The sequence below is a fragment of the Carlito syrichta genome, unplaced genomic scaffold (genome assembly GCF_000164805.1).
Source record: "Carlito syrichta isolate Samal-C Ts95f unplaced genomic scaffold, Tarsius_syrichta-2.0.1 Scaffold308151, whole genome shotgun sequence".
Classification (NCBI taxonomy): Eukaryota; Metazoa; Chordata; class Mammalia; order Primates; family Tarsiidae; genus Carlito; species Carlito syrichta.
In genome coordinates, this window is record NW_007252247.1 from 1,846,511 (window position 1) to 1,869,215 (window position 22,705).

Consider the following 22,705-nt stretch of genomic DNA (forward strand, 5'->3'; position numbering starts at 1 on the left):
CTCCTCCCTCCTCCCTCTTCTATTAGGTGGTTTGTTGAGTTTGAGTTTGGAACTGTTGAGTTTGGAAAATTTTGTGTATATTCTGGATGTGACTCTTGGTGGGTATGTTATTTCCAAATATTTTCTCCTGGTCTATAGCTGGTCTTTTATTCTCTTAACTCTGGCTTTCACAGACACCCCCCCCCCCCCGCCCTTTTTTTTCACAGACCATTTTTTAAATTTTTAATGAAGTCCAATTTATCTTTTTTTGATGGATTATATTTGGGGGGGCATACCTAGGAATTGTTTGTCTAACACCAGGTTATGAATATTTTCTCATATATTCTAAGTTTCTTTAGTTTTATGTTTTACATTTAGATATATGATATATTTTGAGTTAATTTTTTTAATGAGACATAAAATTTATATCTGGATTCAACTGTTTGCATATGAGTATCCATTTTTCCAGTACTACTTTTTAAAAATAATATGCTTTCAGTATTGAAATGCCTTTGTACCTTTATCAAAAACCATTTAACCATACTTCAGTGGGTCTATTTTGGAAATTTTTCTTCTGTTCCATCAGTCTGAGTATCTATTCCTTTGTAAATACATGATAATCATTATACATAGTAAGTTTTAAAATGTATTAGTGTGATTTCTCCAACTTTTTGTCTCTTTAAATAATTTTGGCTAGTCTAGATTCTTTGCCCTTCCATATAAGTTTTAGGATCAGCTTCTCTGCACATACAATGAATTCTTCTCATATTTGGATTGTATCTTCTCATATTTGGATGACAGTAAACCTATAGATCAATTTGTGAAAAATTAAAATCCTTATAATATTGATACTTCTGTAAATGTGGTGTGTCTCCAGTTATTTAGATATTCTTTGGTTTTTTAAAATCTGTATTTTGTAATTTTCAACAAAGTCCTGTATATAATTTATTAAAATTACATCTGAGTATTTCATTTTGGTTGGAAGCATTATCAGTGATACCTAGAAATGTGATTATTTTTCATGTAATGACTTTGTATTAGTGACTTTGCTAAACTCACTTATTAGTTCTGACTTTTTTTTTTTTTTGTCTATTCCTGGGTATTTTCCCAAAGATAATCATGTTGTCTGCAATAGGGGCAGTGTTATTTCTTTTCTAAAATGAATACCTGTTATTTATTTTCTCGTTCTTTTTTGCAGTGTCTAAAAATTCCACTGAGATTGTGAATAAGAGTGGTGAGAGGGGGGACATCTCAGTCCTGAGGGAAAGACATTCATTCTTTCGCAATTAATTATGATGTCAGCTATAGGATTTTTGATAATAAATTTATCAGGCTGAGGAGGTTACCTTCTATTCCCAGATTGCTGAGAACTTTTAGTATTGTAAATGATATTGAACTTTATTAAAGTTTTTCTTAGTTGATATGCATATGTATTATTGTTCATTAGGATGTTAATATGTTAGATAATAGTAATTAATTTTTAATAGATTTTATTTTTAGAAGAGTTTTAGATTCACAAAAATATTTGAAAGTTAACACAGTGAGTTCCCTGATACTTCACACTTATTTTCCCCATTTATAATTATGCCACTTATATTTATTATAATAACATTTATAATTGACAACTTACATTAGTATAGTCCATTTGCTACAATTGATGAACCAATGTGGATACCTTATTATTAACGAAAGTTTGTGCTTTATTCATATTTTTTAGTTTTTATGTAGTGTTATTTTTCCATTCTAGGATTCCACCTAGGATAGCATATTATATTGTCCATCACATATCCTCGGGCTCCTCCTGACTGTGACAAATCATCATATTTTTCTTGTTTTAGATGACCTAGACAGTTTTGGGAAGTGCTGGTTAACTACTTTACAAACTTTCCCTCGTATGCAGTTTGTCTGATGCACATCTCATGATTAGCCTGGGGCTATGTGTTTTTGGGAGGAACATCACATAGGTACAGTATCATTTTCATCAAATCTATCAAGGCCTCATATTGTCAGTATGATTTATTAATGTTGACGTTGGCCTTGATCGCCTGGCTCAAGTAGTATTGTCTGTCAGGTTTCTCCACAATGAAGTTATCCCTTTTCCTCATTCCCTTCCACACTGTGTTCTTCCAAAGCGAGTCACTAAACTCGACACAATTAAGGAATGGGAGTTAAGCTCCTCGAGGGGAGAATATTTACATAAGTTATTATTGGCTATTTTTAAAGCTTTATTTATTTGGAGATAGGGTCTTGCTCTGTTACCCAGGCTGAAGTGTAGTCATATCATCCTAACTCTCTGCAGCCTCAAACTCCTGGGTTCAAACAGTCTTCCTGCCTCAGCTACCCAAGTAGCCAGGACTATAGGCACATGGCACCATGCCCAGATAATTTTTTTGGTAGAGGCAGGGCTGCGCTGTGTTGCCCAAGCTGGTCTCAAACTCCTGGCCTCATGGGATTCTCCCACCTAAGCCTCCCAAAATGCTGGGATTATAGGTGTGAGCCAATAATTTATTTATATCAGTATAGATTTGTGGGTTTTATTTTATATTTTTCGTTTGTATCCAATACTTTTGTTGTTGTTATTGTAGTTTTGGTTCAAATGGCTTTAGCTATATCCATTTGGAAGCTCTTTCAATTCACGTCTGTGTGCTTTTGACAAACTCGCATCACTGTGGTATGTTTGGAGTTTTTTCTTTTTGTTGTTTTGTTTTTGTTTTTGTTTTTGAGTACATCCTAACTTTCTGACACTACACAATACTCCAGACCTTGAAGGAGTCGCGATTCCTTTTATCATATAATGGTACTGGAAACCTAGGTCTGAGTACAATGTATGCTTATTCCTACTGGGAAGTTATTGCTTCTAAATCCTCTCGGTTGACAGATCACAGAAATAAATGTGTGTGTACTAAGCCATGTAGGGATACATTTTATAAGTATTTCTGTATTTGACCATCTACATTAAGCTAAATATAAGTTCACAGATGTCTATAACTCTGACCTATTAATTATTCTGGTCTTCTCCCCATGCTTGTCTGTAAACTCCCACTCACAATGAGAAACTTGGCTCCCACTTTCTGACATCTGTTTATTTAATGGTTCACGTCCAGTATGCATATATAACAGTATCAGAATTTTTAACACATATAGTATATGTGTCAAAAATTCTGATACAACTTTATCAACTAGGTTGATAAAGTTGATACAACTTTATCAACTAGGTTGATAAAGTTGATACAACTTTATCAACTAGGTTTCAGTATTTATGTGCAGTTCCTTTTGCCTTCAGTCTTCTAGACCCCACTCATTTCCAAAGTTACTTTTGGAAATGTCAGTATTCCTCCCACCCCTCGGTGAAGTTGTTTCATACATTTATAATACAGTTAGATTTTCTTGTCACAGTCTGTGTTCCTTCCCAGGATCCCTTGATCTTCTAAATGTTTTATTGTTATTGCCAATTTTGCATACATTGCTTAGGTTTCCTCTTGTGCTGCAAGGTTCTGTGGCTTTTGACAAATGTGTGATGTCATGTTTTCACGATTGCGGTGTCATACAGAACAGTTTTCCACCCCAAAACTTTCCCTGTGCTCCCATCCTTTCTGCCTGCCTGTGCATCTGGCAACCACTGATATTTTTAATCTCTATATAGTTTTGCCTTTTCCAGAAGTCATACCAGGGGATCAAACAGTAGGTACCTTTTCAGACTGGCTTCTTTTGCTTAGCAATATACATTTAAGTTTTCTCCGTGTTGTTTTGCAGCTTAATAGCTCACTTATTTTTTCAGTGAAGAATATTCCATTGTGTGGATGAACCACCGTTGTTATCCATTCACTTATTGAAGAACATCTTGGTTGCTTACAACTTTTGGCAATATGAGTAAAGCTGCTATAAACATTCCCAGGCAGGTTTTTGTGAGGATGTGAGTTTTCAAATTAGTTGAGTAAAAACCTAGGTGTGCAATTGCTGGATCACATATTAAGACTCTGGCTTTATAACAAATTGTAAAACTGTCTTCCAACGTGGCTGTACCATTTTGCATCCCACCAGCAAAGATTGAGCATCCCTGTTGCTCAACATCCTTGCCAGCAGTTTTGGGTACTGTCAGTTTTTGGATTTTAGCCATTGGAATAGGTGTGCAGTCGTATCTCGTTGTTTCAATTTGCAGTTCCCTTAAGGCAAATTATATTAAATGTCTTTCCTATGCTTGTTTGTCATCTATATATGTTCTTTGGTTAGGTGTCTGTTTAAGCTTGTCCATTTTTTAATTCAGTTGATTTTTTTATTGTTGAATTTTAAAAGTCTTTGTATATTTTGGGTGCAAGTCCTTTATCAGATATATGTTTTGCAAATACTTTCTCCCAACCTGTGACTTTTATTTTCAGGGTCTTAGCACCTTTTTTAGTAAAGAAGTTTTTCATTTCAGTGAAGTCCAGCTTATTTATTGTTTTCTTTCATGCATCATGCTGTATCTAAAAATTCTTCTCCAAACCTAAGGTCAATTCGATTTTCTCCTGTATTATTTTCTAAAAGTTTTATGACTTTGACTTTTAGATTTGGATCTTTCATCCATTTCAAGTTCATTTTTGCAACAAAAGATGCAAGATCTATTTACAGTCTTTTTTATGTAGTTGTCTAATTGTCTCATGACCATTGTTGAAAAACTGTCCTTTCTCCATTGAATTGCCTTGTCATTTTTGGCAAAGAGCTTTGTCAAAGTCTACAATTGGTCCTTTGTACCCACAGGTCGCATATCTATGATTTCAACCAACTGCAGATAATAAATATTCGAAAAAAATTAATGGCTGCATCTGTACTGAAAATATACAGTCTTTTTCCCCTGTCACCCTTCTCTAAACAATATAGTGTAACAATTATTTACGTAGCATTTACATTGTACTAGGTACTATAAGTAATCTAGAGATGATTTAAAGTATATAGGAAGATGTACATAGGCAATATGTGAATACTGTACCATTGTATATAAGGGACTTAAGAATTTGTGGATTTTGATATCCAAGAATGGTCCTGGAACCAATCCCCTTCAGATAGCAAGGGATGACAGCTTATTTATTTATACGGGATCAGTTTTATTGACCTATGTCTGTTCTTTCAATAATACTACCCTGTCTTGATTACTGTAGCTTCATATACAGATTTGTTTTCAAGTATTGAGCCAGCTTTGCTTTCCTAAGAAAAACCTCACTTAATTTCGGTGTCTTGTTCTTTTTATGTATTGCTGGATTTGATTTGCCAATATTTTGCTGAGGATTTTTATGTCTGTGTTCATAAAAGATATTGATCTGTACTTTTCTGGTTTCTGTCTTGTTCTGGTTTTATGAAATGATGCTTGTCTCACACAGCACTTTGTAAAATGTTCCTTCTTCTATTTTCTGGGGAAAAAAATGATGTTGAATTGATCTTATTTTGTCTTTATACATTTTATAGAATTCACTGGTAAAATAATTTTGGCCCTAGAAATTTCTTTTTCAGAAGATCTTAAATTATGAATTCAACTTCTTTAATATTTATAGGAGTCTTCAGGTTATCTCTTTCATTTTGGGTGAGTTTTGTACTTTTATAGTTTTTGATAAATTGGTCTATTTCACCTAAGTTGTTGAATTTTATTATCTGTGGGGTCTGTAGTGATATCTCCTCTTCCATTATTGATATGATAATTTGTTTCTTTTTTTCAGTCTTACTGGATGTTTATCAATGTTATTGGTCATTTCTTGGAACTCATTTTTAATTTCATGGGTTTTACTTTGTTATTTCTCTGTTTTCAAATTAATTGACTTTTGCCTTTACTTTTATTCTGTGCTGTTTTCAAGTTATTTTGGATTTATTTTCCTCTTCTTTTTCTGGTTTCTCAAGTTGAAAATTTATTTCCCAAATTTAGTCTCAAAATTACTGAAACTATTCTTTTCTCTTTTTTAATTTTTAATTTTAAAGATGTGGGTACAACTCAGGGTTAAGCATACAAATGTTCATTATGCAGGTATGCTTGTGGATGCAGGTACCCTGCCACCTCCGGCAGAATTCCACTACTGCCATTCCTGCTCACCACCACCACCACCCCCCAGCAATTTTCCACTACTGGCAATCCTTATAGTATTATGATAATTGTTCAAGGTCCACTTATGAGTGAGAACATGTGATACTCAGTTCTTTGTTTCTGTGGTAGATCATTCAGTATTATAGACTCTAAGTCCATCAAGGTTGCTGTAAAGTTCATAATTTTGTCCTTCTTTATGGCTGCATAATATCCCATCCTATATATGTACCACACTCTTTTTATCCAGTCCTCTTTTCATGGGCAGCACGGTGGGTTCCATGTTTTTGCTATTGTGAACAATGCTGCAGTAAACATGCATGTACAGGTATCGTTTTCATAGAGCGATTTGAGTTCCTCCGGATATATTCCTAGTAGAGGGATTGTGGGGTCGTATGGAAGGTCAATGTTTAGACCTTCTAGGAATCACCAAACTGTTTTCCACAGGGGTGTACTTGTTTGCACTCCCACCACAGTGTAGAAGTGTTCCCTTTTCCCTGCATCCTCTCCGGCATCTGTTATTTTTTAAGTTACTGATGATGGCCATCCTGACTGGAGTTAGGTGGTATCTCAGTGTGGTTTTAATTTGCATTTCTCTGATAAATAGTGAGGTAGTGAGGCTGAACATTTTTTTCATGTATCTCTTTTGAGAAGTGCCTATACATATCTTTTCCCCACTTTTTAACGGGGCTGTTTGTTTTTTTCTTTTCAGCATGTTTGAATTCCTTGTAGATCCTAGATATTAAGCCTTTGTCCGACATACAGTTGACAAATGCTTTTTCCCAGTCTGTGGGCCATCTCCCTGCTCTCTTGATGGTTTCTTTGGCTTTGCAGAAGCTTGTCGGTTTAATGAGGTCCCACTTGTCTACCTTATCTCTTATGGCTTGGGGTTTTGATCAGGAATTGGTTGCCACAAGGGTATCCCTTGCATTTTCTAAGGTTCTTATAATTTGAGGTTTTATGTTTAGGTCTTTGATCCATTTAGAGTTGATTTTGTATACGGAGATAAGTAGGGGTCTTGTTTTAATCTTCTGCACGTGGTCAGCCAGTTTTCCTGGCATCATTTACTGAATAGGTTCTCTTCTCTCCAGTGGTTGGTGGTGGAGGCTTTATCGAAGATGACTTGGCTAAGAAATTGAGGCTTTGCTTCCAGAATATCTATCCTGTCCCATTGGTCCATATGCCTGTTCTTGTACGAATACCATGCTGTTTTGATTATTGTAGTTTTATAACAAAGTTTAAAGTCTGGGAGTGTGATACCTCCCACTTTGTTTTGGGGGGGGGGTTGTTTTTTGTTTTTTCCCTGAGGGTTCTTTTGGCTATTCATGGTAATTTATGTTTTCATATGAATTCCTATATTGTCCTTTCCAGGTCTGAGAAGAATGCTGCTGGTAATTTAGTGGGTATTGCATTAAATCTGTAGATTACTTTGGGTAGGATGGACATCATAACAACATTGATTCTTCCAATCCATGAGCATGGAATATTTTTTCATTTGTTTGTATCATTTTTTATTTCTTTGAGCAGTGTTTTATAGTTTTTGTTGTAAAGGTCTTTCACATCTCTGGTTAGGAAGATGCCAAGGTATTTCTTTCTTTCTTTGTGTGTGTGTGTGTGTGTGTGTGTGTGTGTGTGTGTGTGTCTATTGTGAACGGGTTTATGCTTTTTATTTGGGTTTCTGTTTATTTGTTGATCTATAGGAATGCAACTGTCTTTTGCACATTTGTTTTATACCCTGAGACTTTGCCAAAGTCTTTCGTTGGGGTAAAGAGGTTTTTGACATTCTCTTGGATTGTGAAGGTATAGAATCATATCATCTGCAAAGAGGGATAACTTAACTTCCTCTTTTCCTATTTGGATACCCCTGATTTCCTTCTCCTGTCTGATTGCTCTAGCTAGGACTTCCAATATATTTTGAACAGGATGGTTGAGAGTGGGCAACTTTGTTTTGTTCCAGTTTTCAGGGGAAATGGTTCCAATTTCTGTCTGTTTAGCAGTATGTTGGCTGTGAGTTTCTCAGAGATGGCTCTTACTATTTTGAAGTATGTTCCATCTATACCTGGATGTTCAAGAGTTTTATCAAGAAGGGGTGCTGGATTATACCAAAAGCTATTTCCACATCTAATGATATAATCATATGGTTTTTGTTTTTACATCTGTTGATGTATTTAATGACGTTTATGGTCTTGCAGATGTTGAACCAGCCCTACATCCTGGGGATGAAGCCTACTTGGTCATGGTGGATGATTTTTGAGATGTGTTGTTGCATCCAGTTTGCTAGAATCTTGTGGAGAATTTTAACATCTGTGTTCATCAAGAATATTGGCCTGTAGTTCTCTTTCTTTGTTGGAGCTTCATCCCAGTTTGTGTATCAATGTGATGTTAGCTTCATAAAATGATTTGGGGAAAGTTCCATCTTTCTTGTTTGCCTGGAATTAGGATTGGTATCAGCTCCTCCTCGTATGTTTTGTAGAATTCTGCTGGAAAGCCATCTGGTTCAAGACTTTTTTTTGTAGGTAGTTTTCTTATCACATAGTCGATTCTCTGTGTTGTTATTGGTCTATTTAGGGTCTCAATTTCTTCTTGTTTCAACCTGGAGAGTTTGAGTGATGTCAGAAAGTTCTTCATTTCATTTAGGTTTCCGAGTTTGTTTCCATACAGGTGTACATAGTAATCTCTGATAATCTTTTGTATTTCTTCAGAGTTGTAACTTGATCTTTTGCATTTCTGATTGTGTTTATTTGAGCTTTTTCTCTTTTTCTTGGTCATTGTAGCTAGGAGTCCATCAATCTTGTTTATCCTTTCAAAAAACCAGTTTTTGGTTTCATTGATTTTTTTGTATTATATTTTTGTCTTCTGTGTCCCAAATTTGGGCTTTTATTTTGGTGATCTGGATTCTTCTGCTGAAGTTAGGGTTTTGGTGGTCTTGCTTTTCCAGCTTCCTTAGGTGACTCGTCAGGCTGTTAACTTGTGGTCTTTCCATTTTCTTCATGTGTGTTCATAGAAATATTAATTCCCCTCTTATTACTGCATCCTAGAGATTTTGGTAAGATGTGTCTTCATTTTCATTTGTTTTCAGGTATCTTTTAATCTTGTTTTGATTTCTGTGTTGACCCAGGAGTTGTTTAACCTTATGCTGTTTAGTGTCCCTGTCTTTGTGGGTTTTGGGGGAACTCTGTTGGTGTTGATATTATTTTTATTCCACTGTGGTCTGAGAAGGTGCATGGCAGAATTTCAATCTTATGGGATTTGTTTATGGTTGATTTATGGCTGGTCAATCTCAGAGTACATTCCACATAATGATGAGTAGAACGTATACTCTGTGGTTGTTGGGTGGGGTGTTCTGTAGGTATCAATTATGTTCATTTGGTCAAGCATCACATTGAGGTTCTGGATCTCCTTGTTGACTTTTTGTCTTGATGATCTGTCTAGGGTTGCTAGTGGGATTTTAAGTCCCCAGCTATGATAGTGTTTAAGTCTTTTTTTGATTACCTAGAAGCTGCTTAATGCAAGTTGGTGCTCCTATGTTGGGTGCATATATGTTTAGGATGGATATTTCTTGTTGATGGATTGAACCTTTTATCATTATGTAGTGACCTTCCATATCGTTTTTAATTTTTGATAGCTTAAAGCGTATTTTGTCTGATATCAAGATCGCAACTCCTGCTTTCTTTTGTGTTCCATTCGCCTGAAACTTTGTTTTCCCTCCTCTTACTTTGAGTTTGTGAGTGTCCTTTCTGGTGAGATGAGTCTCTTGGAGACGATATATTGTAGCCCCATGATAGTTTATCCAATTTGACATTCTGTGTCTTTTCAGTGGTGCATTTAGTCAGTTCCCATTCAGGCTAATTGTGAGAGTTTATCCCTGTCGTGAGGTTCTTATAGAGTTTGTTGTTGCTGCTGCTTGTTTATTTGTTTGTTGTCTTTCTTTTGACTCTTGGGCTGATTCGTGTGTGTTTTCAATCTTTATCCTACATTCTTGTGTGTTTTCAATCTTAGCTGCATTCTTGTGAAGAGCATTATCGTTCTTTTTTTTCCCCTTTCTTCTGTGTTTAATATTTTCTTGAATGTTTCTGGTAGAGCTAGTCCGGAGGCAGCATAAACTCTTAGGGATTAAATGGGAGGGATTTTAATTCTCCACTGATGAAACTTAGCTTAGCTGGGTAGGTAATTCTTGGTCGAAATTTTCTCTTTGAGAACTTTAAAGATTGGTCTCCAAGCTCTCCTAGTCTGAAGTGTTTCTATAGAGAAGTCTGCTGCTATTCTAATTGGTCTTCCCCGGTAGGTAGTCTGACCTTTCTTTCTTGCTTCCTTTAAGATTTTTTCTTTTATACCTACTTTGTGTAGGTGAGTTACTATGTTTCTGGGAGTTGGTCCTCTGATTTGTTTTCTTGCAGGGGCTCTCTGAATCTCTTGTGTTTGAATGGTCACATCGTTGATGAGATGAGGGAAGTTTTCTTAGATAATTTCATAGAATGTTTGTTCCAGGGTGGTCTCTGTCTATCTGCCTCAGAGATTCAAATTAATCTAAGTTCAGCCTCTTGAAATAATTGCTTATCTCTTGGAGGTTTTGTTCTATCTTTTTAAACCTCTTTTCTGTGTTTTTAGTAGTTTGAGTTAATTCCATATTTTGGTCCTCAAACTCTGAGATTCTTTCTTCTGCTTGGTTAATTCTGCTCTCCATGCTTATCAATTTGTTGTTTATTTCATTCACTGTATTCTTTATTCCTGTTATCTCAGTTATCAATTCCTTTCTTGTTTCTTCTTGTCTCTCCTCATTTCTATTCATTCTGTCTAGTAATATCTTGATATCTGGGTTGGTGGTTTAAGACCAGCCATTCTGGGGGCTCCTCATTGTTTGAGTTCCAGAATCTGTATTCTCAGTGACTGACCTCCCAGGGGCTGTGTGAGACTCATATTTTTCCTTTGATTTTTCTTCATTTATGTAGATTTTCTCCACCCACCCCACCCCACCCCCTTTTATTTTTAACCTCTTCTTTAATTCTGTTATTCTGTGATGAGGGGATAGCTTTTATTTCAGTTTGCTCATTCTCCTATTCTTCCTTATGTAGATCCTCTGGTTTTGTTCAGTTCTGAAACTCGACTGGGGTGGGAGAGCCTGTGCTTTTTGCAGTTTTGAGATTTAATTGAGTAGGGAGCTATGATTCTGAAGCTATCTGCAAATCCCAGTATCTGCTGACAGGCTTGTGTCACCCTGGAATCCACTTCCCACTGCCTTACAATCTGTCCAGGCATTGGGGGTGTCTGTCTGTCTTTCCCCCGAAAGCAAAATGAGATAGGAAGAGGGAAAAGAATGGAAAAGGAAAGAGGAAGGCAAAAGGGAGTTTGCAAGAGAGAAGAAGAAGAGGGAGAACAGACAGGTGTGCCAACTAATGGAGAAACAGAGAGACAAAGACAGAGAAAACAAAACAGACAAAAGCCTCCCTGTTAGTGTACTCGCCCTCAAAAATACCTACCCATAAACAGAATTCTAAAAAATAATAATAATAATTAAAATAATAGAAACAAAACAAGCACAAAAACAGAAAGAAAGAGAGAAGAGAAAAAGCAAACCAGAAAAAAAAACTCACTCTCTGGCAGTTTCTGTGAGTTCAGATCCCTCGCAGGCCTCCACCTTAGGGAGCAGCTCTGGTCTGCAGCTCCTCCCCTCCACTCTCTGCACAGGCTTATAGGGTTGCTCTCAGCATAGGTCAGATGCCCCATGGACTACTGTGGGAGAGGGACGGATCAGATCCAGATTTCATCCTACACTGCTGCTGCTGTCAAGCCTCCCACTCAGATCTGACATGTCTGTGCCTCGTGGGGAAGGGCGTCTGTCTCCGAGTCTAGTGAGGTAATAGCCTCTGGGTCCCAAGATGGAGACTGGGCACAGCTGGGCGGAGCAATGTAAGTCTCTAACCAGTCTGGTGACGAGAAGATGGTGCCTGGTGGGAGTATTATTCCAAATTTCCACTGTCTGCCTTCTCATGCCAGGTGTGCTGTTGCAGGTGAGAGGCAGCTGTTCTCTGCTGCTTCCTCTCAAGAGCCCCGAAACGGCAGACGTTCCTGCGTGCCAGGGTCTCCAATCTCATGCTGGTGGAGGGTTGCAGTCACCTCTGGAGGAGAGCCCCAGTGCATGAGTCTGAGTCTCCCCTCAGGCAGACTTTCACTCACCCACCGACACCCACCCACTCATGCAGAGTCTTTGTGGACACTCGCTTTTGCAGAGACTCTTACAGTCCAACCTGTTCCGTTGCCGTCTTTCCCAGAAGTCCTTGAGAATATTCTTTTCTAATATAAGCATTTAATGCTATACATTTTCCTATAAATGTTGCTTTACCTGTATCTCACCCATTTCAATGTGCTTTCTTTTCAGTTTCATTCTGTTTAGTGTATTCTTTTAATTTTCCTTCAGACTTCTTTTTTAACCCATTGATTATTTAGAAGTGGTTTGTTTAACGTATAGATTTTTCTAGATTTTTTAATTATCCTTTTTATTTATATCTAGTCTAATTTCATAATGATCAGACAACAAAGCTTGATGATTGCAGTTATTTTACATGTGTAAAGGTTTATAACTCAGAATATGGTGCAGTATATCTTGGTCAGTAGTCTAGGCACTTAAAAAGAATGTGTATTCTACTGTTATTGGATGAGATGTTCTTTTATTTATTTGTTTGTTTGTTTGTTTGTCTATTTTGAGTTGGAGTCTCACTCCCTCACCCAGACTGGAGTACCTTCCAGGTAGCCAGAACTACAGGCGTGTACTACTATGCCTGGCAGATTTTTTTTTTTTTGGTAGAGATGAGGTTTCACTAAGTTGCGCATGCTGTTCTCAAACCTGTGGGCTCAGGCAGTCCCCTCACCTTGGCCTCCCAAAGTGCTGGGATTACAGAAATATTCTTCAAATGTCCATTAGATCCAGTTGGTCGATAGTGTTTTTCACTTGTATGTCTTTACTGATTTTCTATCACCTATTTCTATTGATTATTGAGAGAGAAGTATTTAAGTCTCCAAGTATAATTGTGGATTTGTCTAATTCTTTCAATTTTGTCAGATTTTGTTGCATGCATTTTGAAACTGTTGTTAGACACATATATATTTAGAACTGATATGTTCTTGCTGTGAATTTTTCCTTTCAATCTGTAATATTCCTTTTCACCCCTGGGAATTTTCTTTGTTCTTAAGTCTACTTTGTCTTGTATTAACTTCTTTTTTTTACATTAGTGCTTGCATGGTATATCTTTTTTCATCCTTTTACTTTTAACCTACCTATAGCTATTATTTGAAGGGAATTTCTTATAGATAGATCTTTCTTAGGTTATTTTTAAAATACATTCTGACACTATCTTTTCATTGATGTTATTAAATAATTTACAATTAATTTAATTATTAATATATTTGAATTTGGGTCTAATATTTTATTTGTTTTCAGTTGTTCCCTCTGTTTTTTCTTTTTTCCAACTTTCCTTCCTTTTGCACTTTTTTTGGTATTTTTATTTTTACTTATTTTGCTGTGTCTTTTTCTGTATCTGTTTCTGTAATTTTTCTAGTGATTGTTCTAAAGATTACAATACATAATACTTTCAAAGTCTAAATTAGAATCAATTTTTTACTATTTTAAGTAGGTTGTAGAAACCTTATGACTGTATATAGATCCTTTAACTCTCCCATTATGTTATAATGTCTTATGGATTGCATCTACATACATTGAAAATCCTATCTGACAGTGTTATAATTTTTGTTTTTAGCTATCAAACATATGTTGAAAAACTCAAGAGAATAGCTTTGTAGTATGCATCCATATATATATATATACCATTTATTTTACTCTACTGTATTCCTAATGTTTCAGGCTTCCCTGTAATGTCATTTGTTTTCTTGCTAAACAATTTCCTTTAACTGTTCTAAAGATCAGGTCTATGGGCAATGAATTATCTTAGTATTTCTTTTTGATCTGAAAATGTCTTTAACTTCATTCCCGAAGGAGTTTTTAAAAATTGGATACAGAATTCTGAGTTGACAAGTTTTTTTCTTTCTGCACTTTGAAATAGCTATTTTAATTCCTTCTAGTCTCAGTAGTTTTTAGGAGAACTTCACAGTCATTAATGAGACTGTTCCTGTATCTGTAATGATTTTTTCCCCTCTAATGACTTTCAAATGTTTATGTCTTTTCCTTTTAGCAGTTTGGTCATATATCTGGGAATAGATTTTGTGGGGTGTGTCCTTTTTGCAGTCTGCTGGATTTCTTGAATCTGTAGTTGTATATCATTTGCCAAATTTAAGAAATTTGTAACTGTTATTTCTTTGAATTTTTATCTGCACCATACTTTTTTCCTCTCCTTCTGAAACTCTAATGATATAAATGGATCTTTTGACTTTGTCTCATATGTCCCCAACATTTTTGTTGTTTTGTTTTGTTTTAAATATCTTTTCTTACTGATGTTTAGATGGGATCATTTTTTGACTTGTCTTCAAGTACATGACTACTTTTTATTTTTTTTGTTTTGTTTTTTTATTTTGGTTATTGTATTTCTCACTACTAAATTTTCCACTTGATTATTCTTGATAACTTCTCTTTCTTTATAGAGACGTTGTATCTTTTCATTTGTTTCAAGAGTGTTTTCCCTTCTCTCAGCATTGTTCTAATCTTTTGAAGCTTTTATGTTGGGTGCAGTAGCTCACACCTATAATCTCAGCACTCTTGGAGGCCAAGGTGAGAGGACTGCTTAAAAAATCAAAAAATTAGCCAGGTCTGATGGCATGTCCCTGTAGTCCCAGCTACTCAGGAGGCTGAGGTGAAAGGATTGCCTGAGCCCAGGAAGTCAAGGCGGCAGTGTGTCATGATCATGCCATAGCACTCCAGCCTGGGTGCCTTGAGTGAGACTCTAAGTCAAAAATATTAAAATGAAAATGAAATCAAGTTCTTGTCAGATGATTTCAGCTTCTGGGTCCTTTATCATCTCAGCCTTGGCAGGTGTTGATTATCTTTTCCCAGATGAGTTGAGATTTATCTGACTATTTGCATGCTTAGTAATTTTGAATTGTATTCTGATTATTTTGAATATTATGCTAAGAGACTCTGTGTCTTATATAAATCCTACAGCTGATGCTGGTGTTTTTGTTTTAGGAGACAATCGGCCTGGTTGGATTTAGTCCGTAAATGCTGACCAGCCTTCTGTGGGCTGTGATTTTCATGGTTCCTTCCATTTCCAGAGCCTTTCTCTTCAGACCTGTCCCCTCGTGCACCACTCGCCAGCCAGTTTTGGAGCTGGCTGCGTCTCACCCTTACGTCCCTGCTCAAGGTCTGTGGTTTGGAGTCAGATCTGCATGTACACAGATGGGCAAGTGGAAAGCTCACCTGGATGGGTGATTCCAGGAATTTATAAACAACCTTTTGCTTCTCTTTCCCAAACTCCTCTTTCTCCACTATCTTCCTGGTACTTTTCAGTCATTAGGGCTCCCATTTCAGTCCTTGGTCAAAGCTGAGACCATACCCCCCTCTGCTACATCCTTCGTATGACTGAACCTCAGTCACAGGCCCAGCGTCAGGAGGACAAAGAGAGAAAAAAGCAAAAGGTTTGTCCCCTTCTTGGGAGGCCCACACCTCTCCTCTCAGAAAGACGCTGCCTCCTCCTCAGAGGGTGAGGTTTCTGTGGGCTCTGTTTTCATCACCCCTCGCCACAGGACTGCTGAGGGAGGGGTCCGGGTCCCAGGGCTCAGAGATCATACCCAAAAGGGGTGATTCTCCGCTTCCTCTGAGCATAGGTGTCTTTCTTCATTTTTCACAGCTGTAACAGAATGCCACCACAGCCTGGGTCATTTATATAGAACAGTTCATTTGGCTCACAGTTCTGAAAACTGAGAAGTCCAAGAGCCTGATGCTGGTATCTGGCAGGGGTCGTCCCATGGCAAAGGGCATCCCATGGCAGGTGGGCATGCAAGAAAGGAAAAGGGGGCCGAAGTCCCTCCAGAACCAACACCCCCCACAGTGACACATTCATCTGTTCATGAGGGTAGAGTTCGCGTGGCCTGATCACCTCTTAAAGGGCTCACCTCTTAATACTGCTACAATGGCAGTGAAGTTTACAACACCCGAACTTTTGGGGCACCCATTCCAGGCTGCTTGTTGCTCCGGCAGGGAAATCCCGCCAGAGCTGGGCACCCACCGCTCTTTGTTGCCAGGGACGTGGCAGGCCAAGTCCACAGCACAGCTAGAGACGCTCCCCAGGCACAGCCCCACAGGTAGCACCTGTGGATCTGGGCCTGACTGTCCTCCCCACCACCAGCTGCAGCCTGGCCAAGGAAGGCCTCATGGCCTGGGCTGCTGACGCGTGGCTCCCGCTGGGGAAACTACCCCCCTCACCAAAGGCCCCCACCAAGCCGGGGGTGGTGGAGGGAGAGGAGACTCTTGCCCAAGAACTTGGAAGTGACTTTTGGGCAAGAGACGCTTGGTGCTGGAGTCTGAAACCTGATCTCAAGAGAGCGGGCTCCTGGGCAAGCTGTGCCGTGACGAGCTGTGCTCCGAGCCAGGCCGCGTGTCGCAAGACGCAGACATGTTTCCAAAGTAGCTCTGACAGTGATATTTGCCCTAGAGGAGAGGCAGAAGCCCAGGTGAAGGAAATGAGTCGTCTAAGACGAGCCTGGTCCCCACCAGGCTCCGTCCATGCTGCTGGGGTGTGGCGTCTTCCTTACCCCAGCCGGGCCTGGCTGCGATGGTCCACGCGTGCAGGCTGGCCCTACTCAGAGCTCTGATCTCTCCTCTCATGACGTGGCACGCAAACCTGGTGTGATGACACAAAGCAGCCTCTTCTGCGGCCGATTAGAAAACACGTCTGCTCTGAGGATATTGGACCCAGGCAGAGAGAATTTAGCAAGCAGTCTTCTTTGGGTCCGGCGGTCACAGTGGAGGGGTTAAATGGCGGCTCAAGCCAAAATGAAAACAGTCACGTCCTTAGGATTTGGGACCGCTAAGAAGCAGGGTCTGTCTTGACCCTGACCAGGTAAACACAGCCCATGACCCCAGAACAGATAAGAGGAAGGATGAGTTTGGAAAGAAAGCTGGGGGGGGGGAAGGAACATCCAGAAGTGACTTTCAGAGGCCGTTTACAGAGCCCCGGCGGTCTTCATCCTGCTTTCAGCAGAGGACCATGACACGAAGGGGTAGGATGGTGTTCCAGTGGCTGCCCCTGCAGGCCACCTGAAATGATTGGGCCAGCTGCTGAGGACCGACGTGGTCGCCTCAACCTCAAGAATTTGCATTTTCTTCGTGTTAATTTTTGGGAGTGCGTTTTACTGCATTTTAGAACGATACTTAATGACAGAAAATGTCGGCCCCCTCTTCAGAAACGGGTGCCAGTTGAGCCATGTGATTTTGTGCAGTGCACGGTTAAAGGCACTGTCTTTGAGAGCTGCTTAAACTAATTACTGTATTTGCTCCCTACATGGTGAAATTGAGTTTTAGAGACATTTGTGAAACGATGTGCTTGATTGCTAAATATTGCATTCTTTGAGCTGTATTTCCTCCTATATTGCCTGGGACATACCAGTTCAGAAATGGCTTCCCATGAAAAACTGACAGTGAAGCTGAACATGTTTGATAAATTCTGCAGTCATATATGGACGTATAATTGTTTTATTATACGATACTTTTACACTTGGAAAGAAAGGTGCTCCGTAATTTGGCAGTAATTTGTCAGAGCAGCACTCGAGGCTGGCGCTCATATGAGGCCGTTGGAACAGTGCCATTGTTTCTCGGAACTGCTCTGTGCTCCAGTTAGGTTTGCGCACTCCTCCTCGTTTTATTCCTACAGGTTTCATAAAGTTCCAGGCTGTTCTCCCAGAAAACCTCGGCCGCATCCTCTCCCTGGGTCAAAGCGTGGAAAACAAAACCACCGACGCTGAGCTCTCTGAGGAAGACAGGAAATTGGCCTCTGCTCCTTGCAGTATTGATGACTGCTTTTATTACTTCTTTTCTGAGACAGCCGTCCCTGAAATCTCTTTTCCTCCAAGTCAACACCAGGCTACCTCGCTTTGCTTTTGTGTTTTTTTAAAGTTGGGCAGAACAACAACAGCAACAGTAATAATGATTAACAGTTTGATTTCAAAACCCTTTCGGAAGAAATGACAGTAAACAGAGTGTGTTTGCCTAAGGAAACCCCCCCCCCAGCAATCAGCCAGTAACACAACTGCATGTGCTAATGAACCCAAAGCTGGTAATGTGGTTTCTTCAGTTAAATTGATTCATGAATTTTGAAGAGAACATTATCTAATGAATTTTCTTTGAATAGAAAGCAATTAAAAGGACAAATCAGTCTGATTAACCCCAAAGTCACCCTCCTGCCACAAATGGTGTACAGTTTGAAATTATATCATAAAAAACTAGAGCACATTTGCTATCTTTTTGCCCTCTACTAATCCATGTAAATTAATGAACAACAAAGTTAATTTCTTTGATGACCCTTTTCTAGTATCACCTGGATTATGCTGATGTTTAATTTGCTTAATGTTATAATAAAGACTAAGCAGATTTTTTTTCCCAGTGAAGTGATTATCGTTCCCTTCAGTCAAGAGACGAGTTTTATTATTTAACACGCATGTAAGGGTGTGTTTCCTTTAAGAACCAAATCACACTTTGCCAGCTTGGCACCAAGTGTAATGAGTGTCATGGTGGACATTCTTGGAACATGCGGCTGCCCGCGGGACCCTTCCCTTTGTTGTGGCCGTTCAGAAACTCCTGCCCCGGAGGGTCCGGGGCCCCGTGATGGAGGACGTGGCTCCGTCTCCGGTGCTCCCGAGCCGCGTGTCCCCTTTGGAAAGACAATCGGTGTCGATTTAGACCAGCCTCCTTGGCGTGCTAGGTGTCTCTCCTGCAGTCTCCACACCGAGGAAGCAACTCCAGAGCCTGGAGTCAGAGGGAGAGGGCGTTCTCATGCATTCACCTGTTCATTTCTGTTCATTTCTGCAGCAGGATGCCGAGCAAATACGATTTAGTGTGTTCAGTCAATTAAAATGGGAATAAAGTTATTTTATTTTCACAACCCTATTCATTCAAGATGCCGGTAGCCAAGGTCACTGCCAGCCCCTGCGTGCTGTGGTGTGTGGCATTGAGCAGTCGCTGGGGGAGTCCTGTGCGCAGCTGGATGTGGACGGCTAGCGGGATATCGCAGCCTGGCCCGTGGCTGCGTTCTCCTCCTTTGTCCCAGCTGAAGTCGGAAATTAACCCGCAGCACAAAAGGTTTCCAAGTAGGTGGGCAGGCAGGGACTTCTGTGCGTATTAATTGAGCCGTGCACTGACTTACGTGTGCCCAGTCCCTGGAAGGATGGCACACCCAGCCCCACGGGGACCCTGGGGGCGTGGAAAGCAGTTGCCGATCTGTGGCGCCAGGCCAGGGAATGCCCTCTGAGGGGCCAGCCGGCACTGGCCCATGTCACACTTGCCTCTCCTCGCCTGACGACACGGTGTTTGGGCGTGTGGAGGCCACGTTTTCATTGAGCGTAACACCTCTATTTGTGTCGATGCATTTTCTGTTTCGGGACTGGCCGCGATTTCTATCAGAGCTGCTGGAGCCGTTTGTCCAAATAACGTCATCCTGCATTCTTCCTTTCAGAGTCGTTCACCAGACAGGTGTTATGGAAGCTGCTGAAGGCTGTGAAATTCGGAGAAATGGTTTCTTACCAGCAATTAGCAGCCCTGGCAGGCAACCCCAAAGCAGCGCGGGCAGTGGGAGGAGCCATGCGAAGCAATCCCGTAAGTTCTCGGGGAGGTGGGTACCAGGCCAGCTCTGGCTGGCAGGTGGGCGCCACGCGGCACTCCAGGGGCAGAGTGTCATTTGATGAAATGTGTTTCTGAGGCAGCCCGTGAGGCTTGGTGGGGAGGAGGGGAAACATCTGTGACGAGACCACTGTGCCAGAGGCCTCGGGAAGCGGTCTGAACCTACCCCTGACCACACACCACCAGCAGCCCTCGTGGGTGTAAGTCACAACCCCCTGAGCCTCTTGTCAGCACAGCAAGCACAAGGCGAGGGCGCCTGGAGCCCTCGGCCTCCCTCAGCAGCTGGGCCTTTCGGGGCGAGCGTGGGGCTGGTGCCCAGAGTCCGGCCGCACACAAAACAGACCAAAAGGCCTGCCCACGTGACACCTGCATTCCAGGAGGACGGCCGTGGAAGAGGTGGATCCCAGCACATCTCCCTGGGAGCTGCCCTCTGGGTAAAGCTGGGCTCTGTTGCCCAAGCTGGGCTCCCTGGGTTTCCAAGGGTGAGGCACAACACGCAACCACCCGAGTGGGGAGGCCTCCCAGGGGTGGCTAATGGCCCTGGGGCCGTGTCTCGCCAGAGCCGGCTGTGTCCTCATTCCGCCTGCGCATCCAGAGCCCACTTTTTATGGGCTCTCGGACTGCGAGAGGCCTCTTGGAGGAAGGGGCCAGCCACACGGCCGCGTAGGGCAGGCGGCGCAGACTGTGGCGCCCGGGATCACGGTGGGCACTTTTCCTTCCCCGTTGTGCCACGCTCAGGCCTGGCACCCCAGCCACGATTGTCCAGTGTAAGCAAGGAAGTCGCACACGGCGTGTGATGTGGGCCCGGCTGAGGCCACACGTGCCGTACCGTGGACCCTACGAGTAGGCGGGAAGGGCCACACGGCCTGCTGGAAGAACTCGCACAACCTCCGGAGCCTCTCTGGAATGTGCCCAATCTCATCAGCCCTCCCAGGGCCCAGTGAGAGTGTGCTGCCACGTGGGAGTGGCTCGTCCCTAAAGCTGTGCGCAAGTCCCTCGCGTGCTCAAAAAACGCCATCTTATCACGGAGAGCAAATGCGACCGTCCTATCACGGGATGGGAAATGACGCCGCCAGACAGACCCCCACATTTTAAAAATTGCTCCTGCTGTGCTGCCTATCTCCGAAACTATTTTCATCCCTGTTCACAGGGGAAAAGCCAGCGTGTTCACACCACTGCCTGCTGCTCCTGCGGCTGGCTGCCGCAGCCCGAGGGCACAGCCTCCGTTTCTAGGCGATGGCAAGCGTGTGGCTTTTTGCACAAAACTGCATTGTTATTCCTTAAAAAGCCACCCCTGTTGGCTTGTAGTGGATCGCGTTGTTGTAACGTGTACCCTGATCTCGGGAAGTTTTCCGCCACGTGTAAATATCCCAAATGGTCAGGAGAGAGATGTGGCAGGAATGGCCACCACACCCCCCTTGGATCTCTTCATGCCCCCCGTTTCGGTGACGATGGCTGGGGGGTGCAGCTAGCATTCCTTGTGCACCTGTTGCATTTGACTCTCCGAGTGCTTGGCTGCGTGACTGTAAGGCATCCCCTCTACCCCAAGGGTCCCGTTGCTACAGCGCATGGGGGATGTTTTTGAATCAAGTTTCTGAAGATGGTTTTTTACGTTTCCCAGTAAAGTTTAATGGCGTCTTCACCTTGGAAGGCCACCCTCCTCTCCAAGGCTGGGACTTCAATTTGAGGAGTTCCACGTGGCTGTAGATGAAACGGCAGCCCAGACCCTGTTGAATGATGGCTTCACTTAGTGTCCCGTGAGAACTTCAGGTGCTAATGTTTGGAGGGTCTTCACAGCTCCTCCTGCATCACTGCAATTACTATTTCAGGCGACGTTCCTACTCTCTGTGCCCCTTGGGGAGAGTTGGTCACTCTTCTCCCCAGCTGAGGTTTGATTCGACTGCCCACTGGTGCACACGTGAGGGCCTGTCCGTGGGGGCCAGCCCTGCCTGCTCTCTCAGTGTGTGTGACCTCCTTCTTCTGCTGTAAAAACAGGCTCTGCTAACCGACAGGTACAAATGAGCAACACCCTCCCCTACCTGCCTTTTGTGATGCTGGCGGTTTCTCACTCTCTGTAGCAGAGAGGCCGTCCTGGGTAGCGATCCTGCTTGTGGCAATATTCAGAAACATTTATTGTTCTGCAAACCAGCGTGACTCTCTTCTCCTGCTATTAATCTCTATGAATGTCTCTGTTCCAATATGGCCTCAGTCACTGAAATTTATAAAATAGGATCTCGCAGGGTATAAAACTCTAATGTCTATAAAACCCGCATGTTGACACTCCTGTCACACGGCAAAGCCAAGACCGGAGGCGACCACAGCGTCAGGCAGGAAGGTCCTGAAGGTACCGTGTCGTGTCCAGCTTCTCTTGGTGTCCATGTCCCTTCTGTGCCGAGGGCATGCAGGTGGTGGTGTGCCCTCCCGTGGCCTTTCCAGGGGCTTCAGCACATGCAGTGACCTTCAACTTGAGGAGGAGGTTGCAACAGTGCCAACAACTGTCGCACCTGAAAGATGCCTCAAATTATGGCGCAGACATGCCAGCGCTGCTCCCACAAGACAGCCTTCAACTGCATAGCTCACTGTAGTGCAGGGTGACAGGTTCCCCAGAGAAGCCTCATTAGAATGGGCTAGGAGAATCAAAGGTGACCCAGGGACTTGAGGGAGGAAGGGGACCTGGCCGGTAACGGGCCATCACTGATGGTGATGTCCTCAGGGTGTTTCCTGTTGGCGCTGACAGTGGTATCCCAGCCTGCATGGATACTGCATGTGGAGTATTGTGGAGGCGTGCTCACTGAAAGCATCCCTGATGTTCAGGCTGAATAGAGCGACTGTGCACTTGAGGGAGGAGAGAGAAAAAATGGATTTGGAGTGTTACAAAGCACCATAAAGCTCACTGTGCATTAATTCCT

At 41.8% G+C, this 22,705-nt stretch overlaps 1 protein-coding gene across 1 annotated transcript in view; it reads left to right on the top strand.

The window, feature by feature from the left end:
* Positions 1 to 22,705, top strand: part of MGMT (O-6-methylguanine-DNA methyltransferase) — a 219,951-nt gene that overhangs the window by 191,454 nt on the left and 5,792 nt on the right. Inside the window, exon 3 of the mRNA XM_021716071.1 lies at positions 19,633 to 19,772. Coding sequence (XP_021571746.1) covers positions 19,633 to 19,772 — 140 coding nt within the window. The remainder of the gene's footprint in view (positions 1 to 19,632; positions 19,773 to 22,705) is intronic.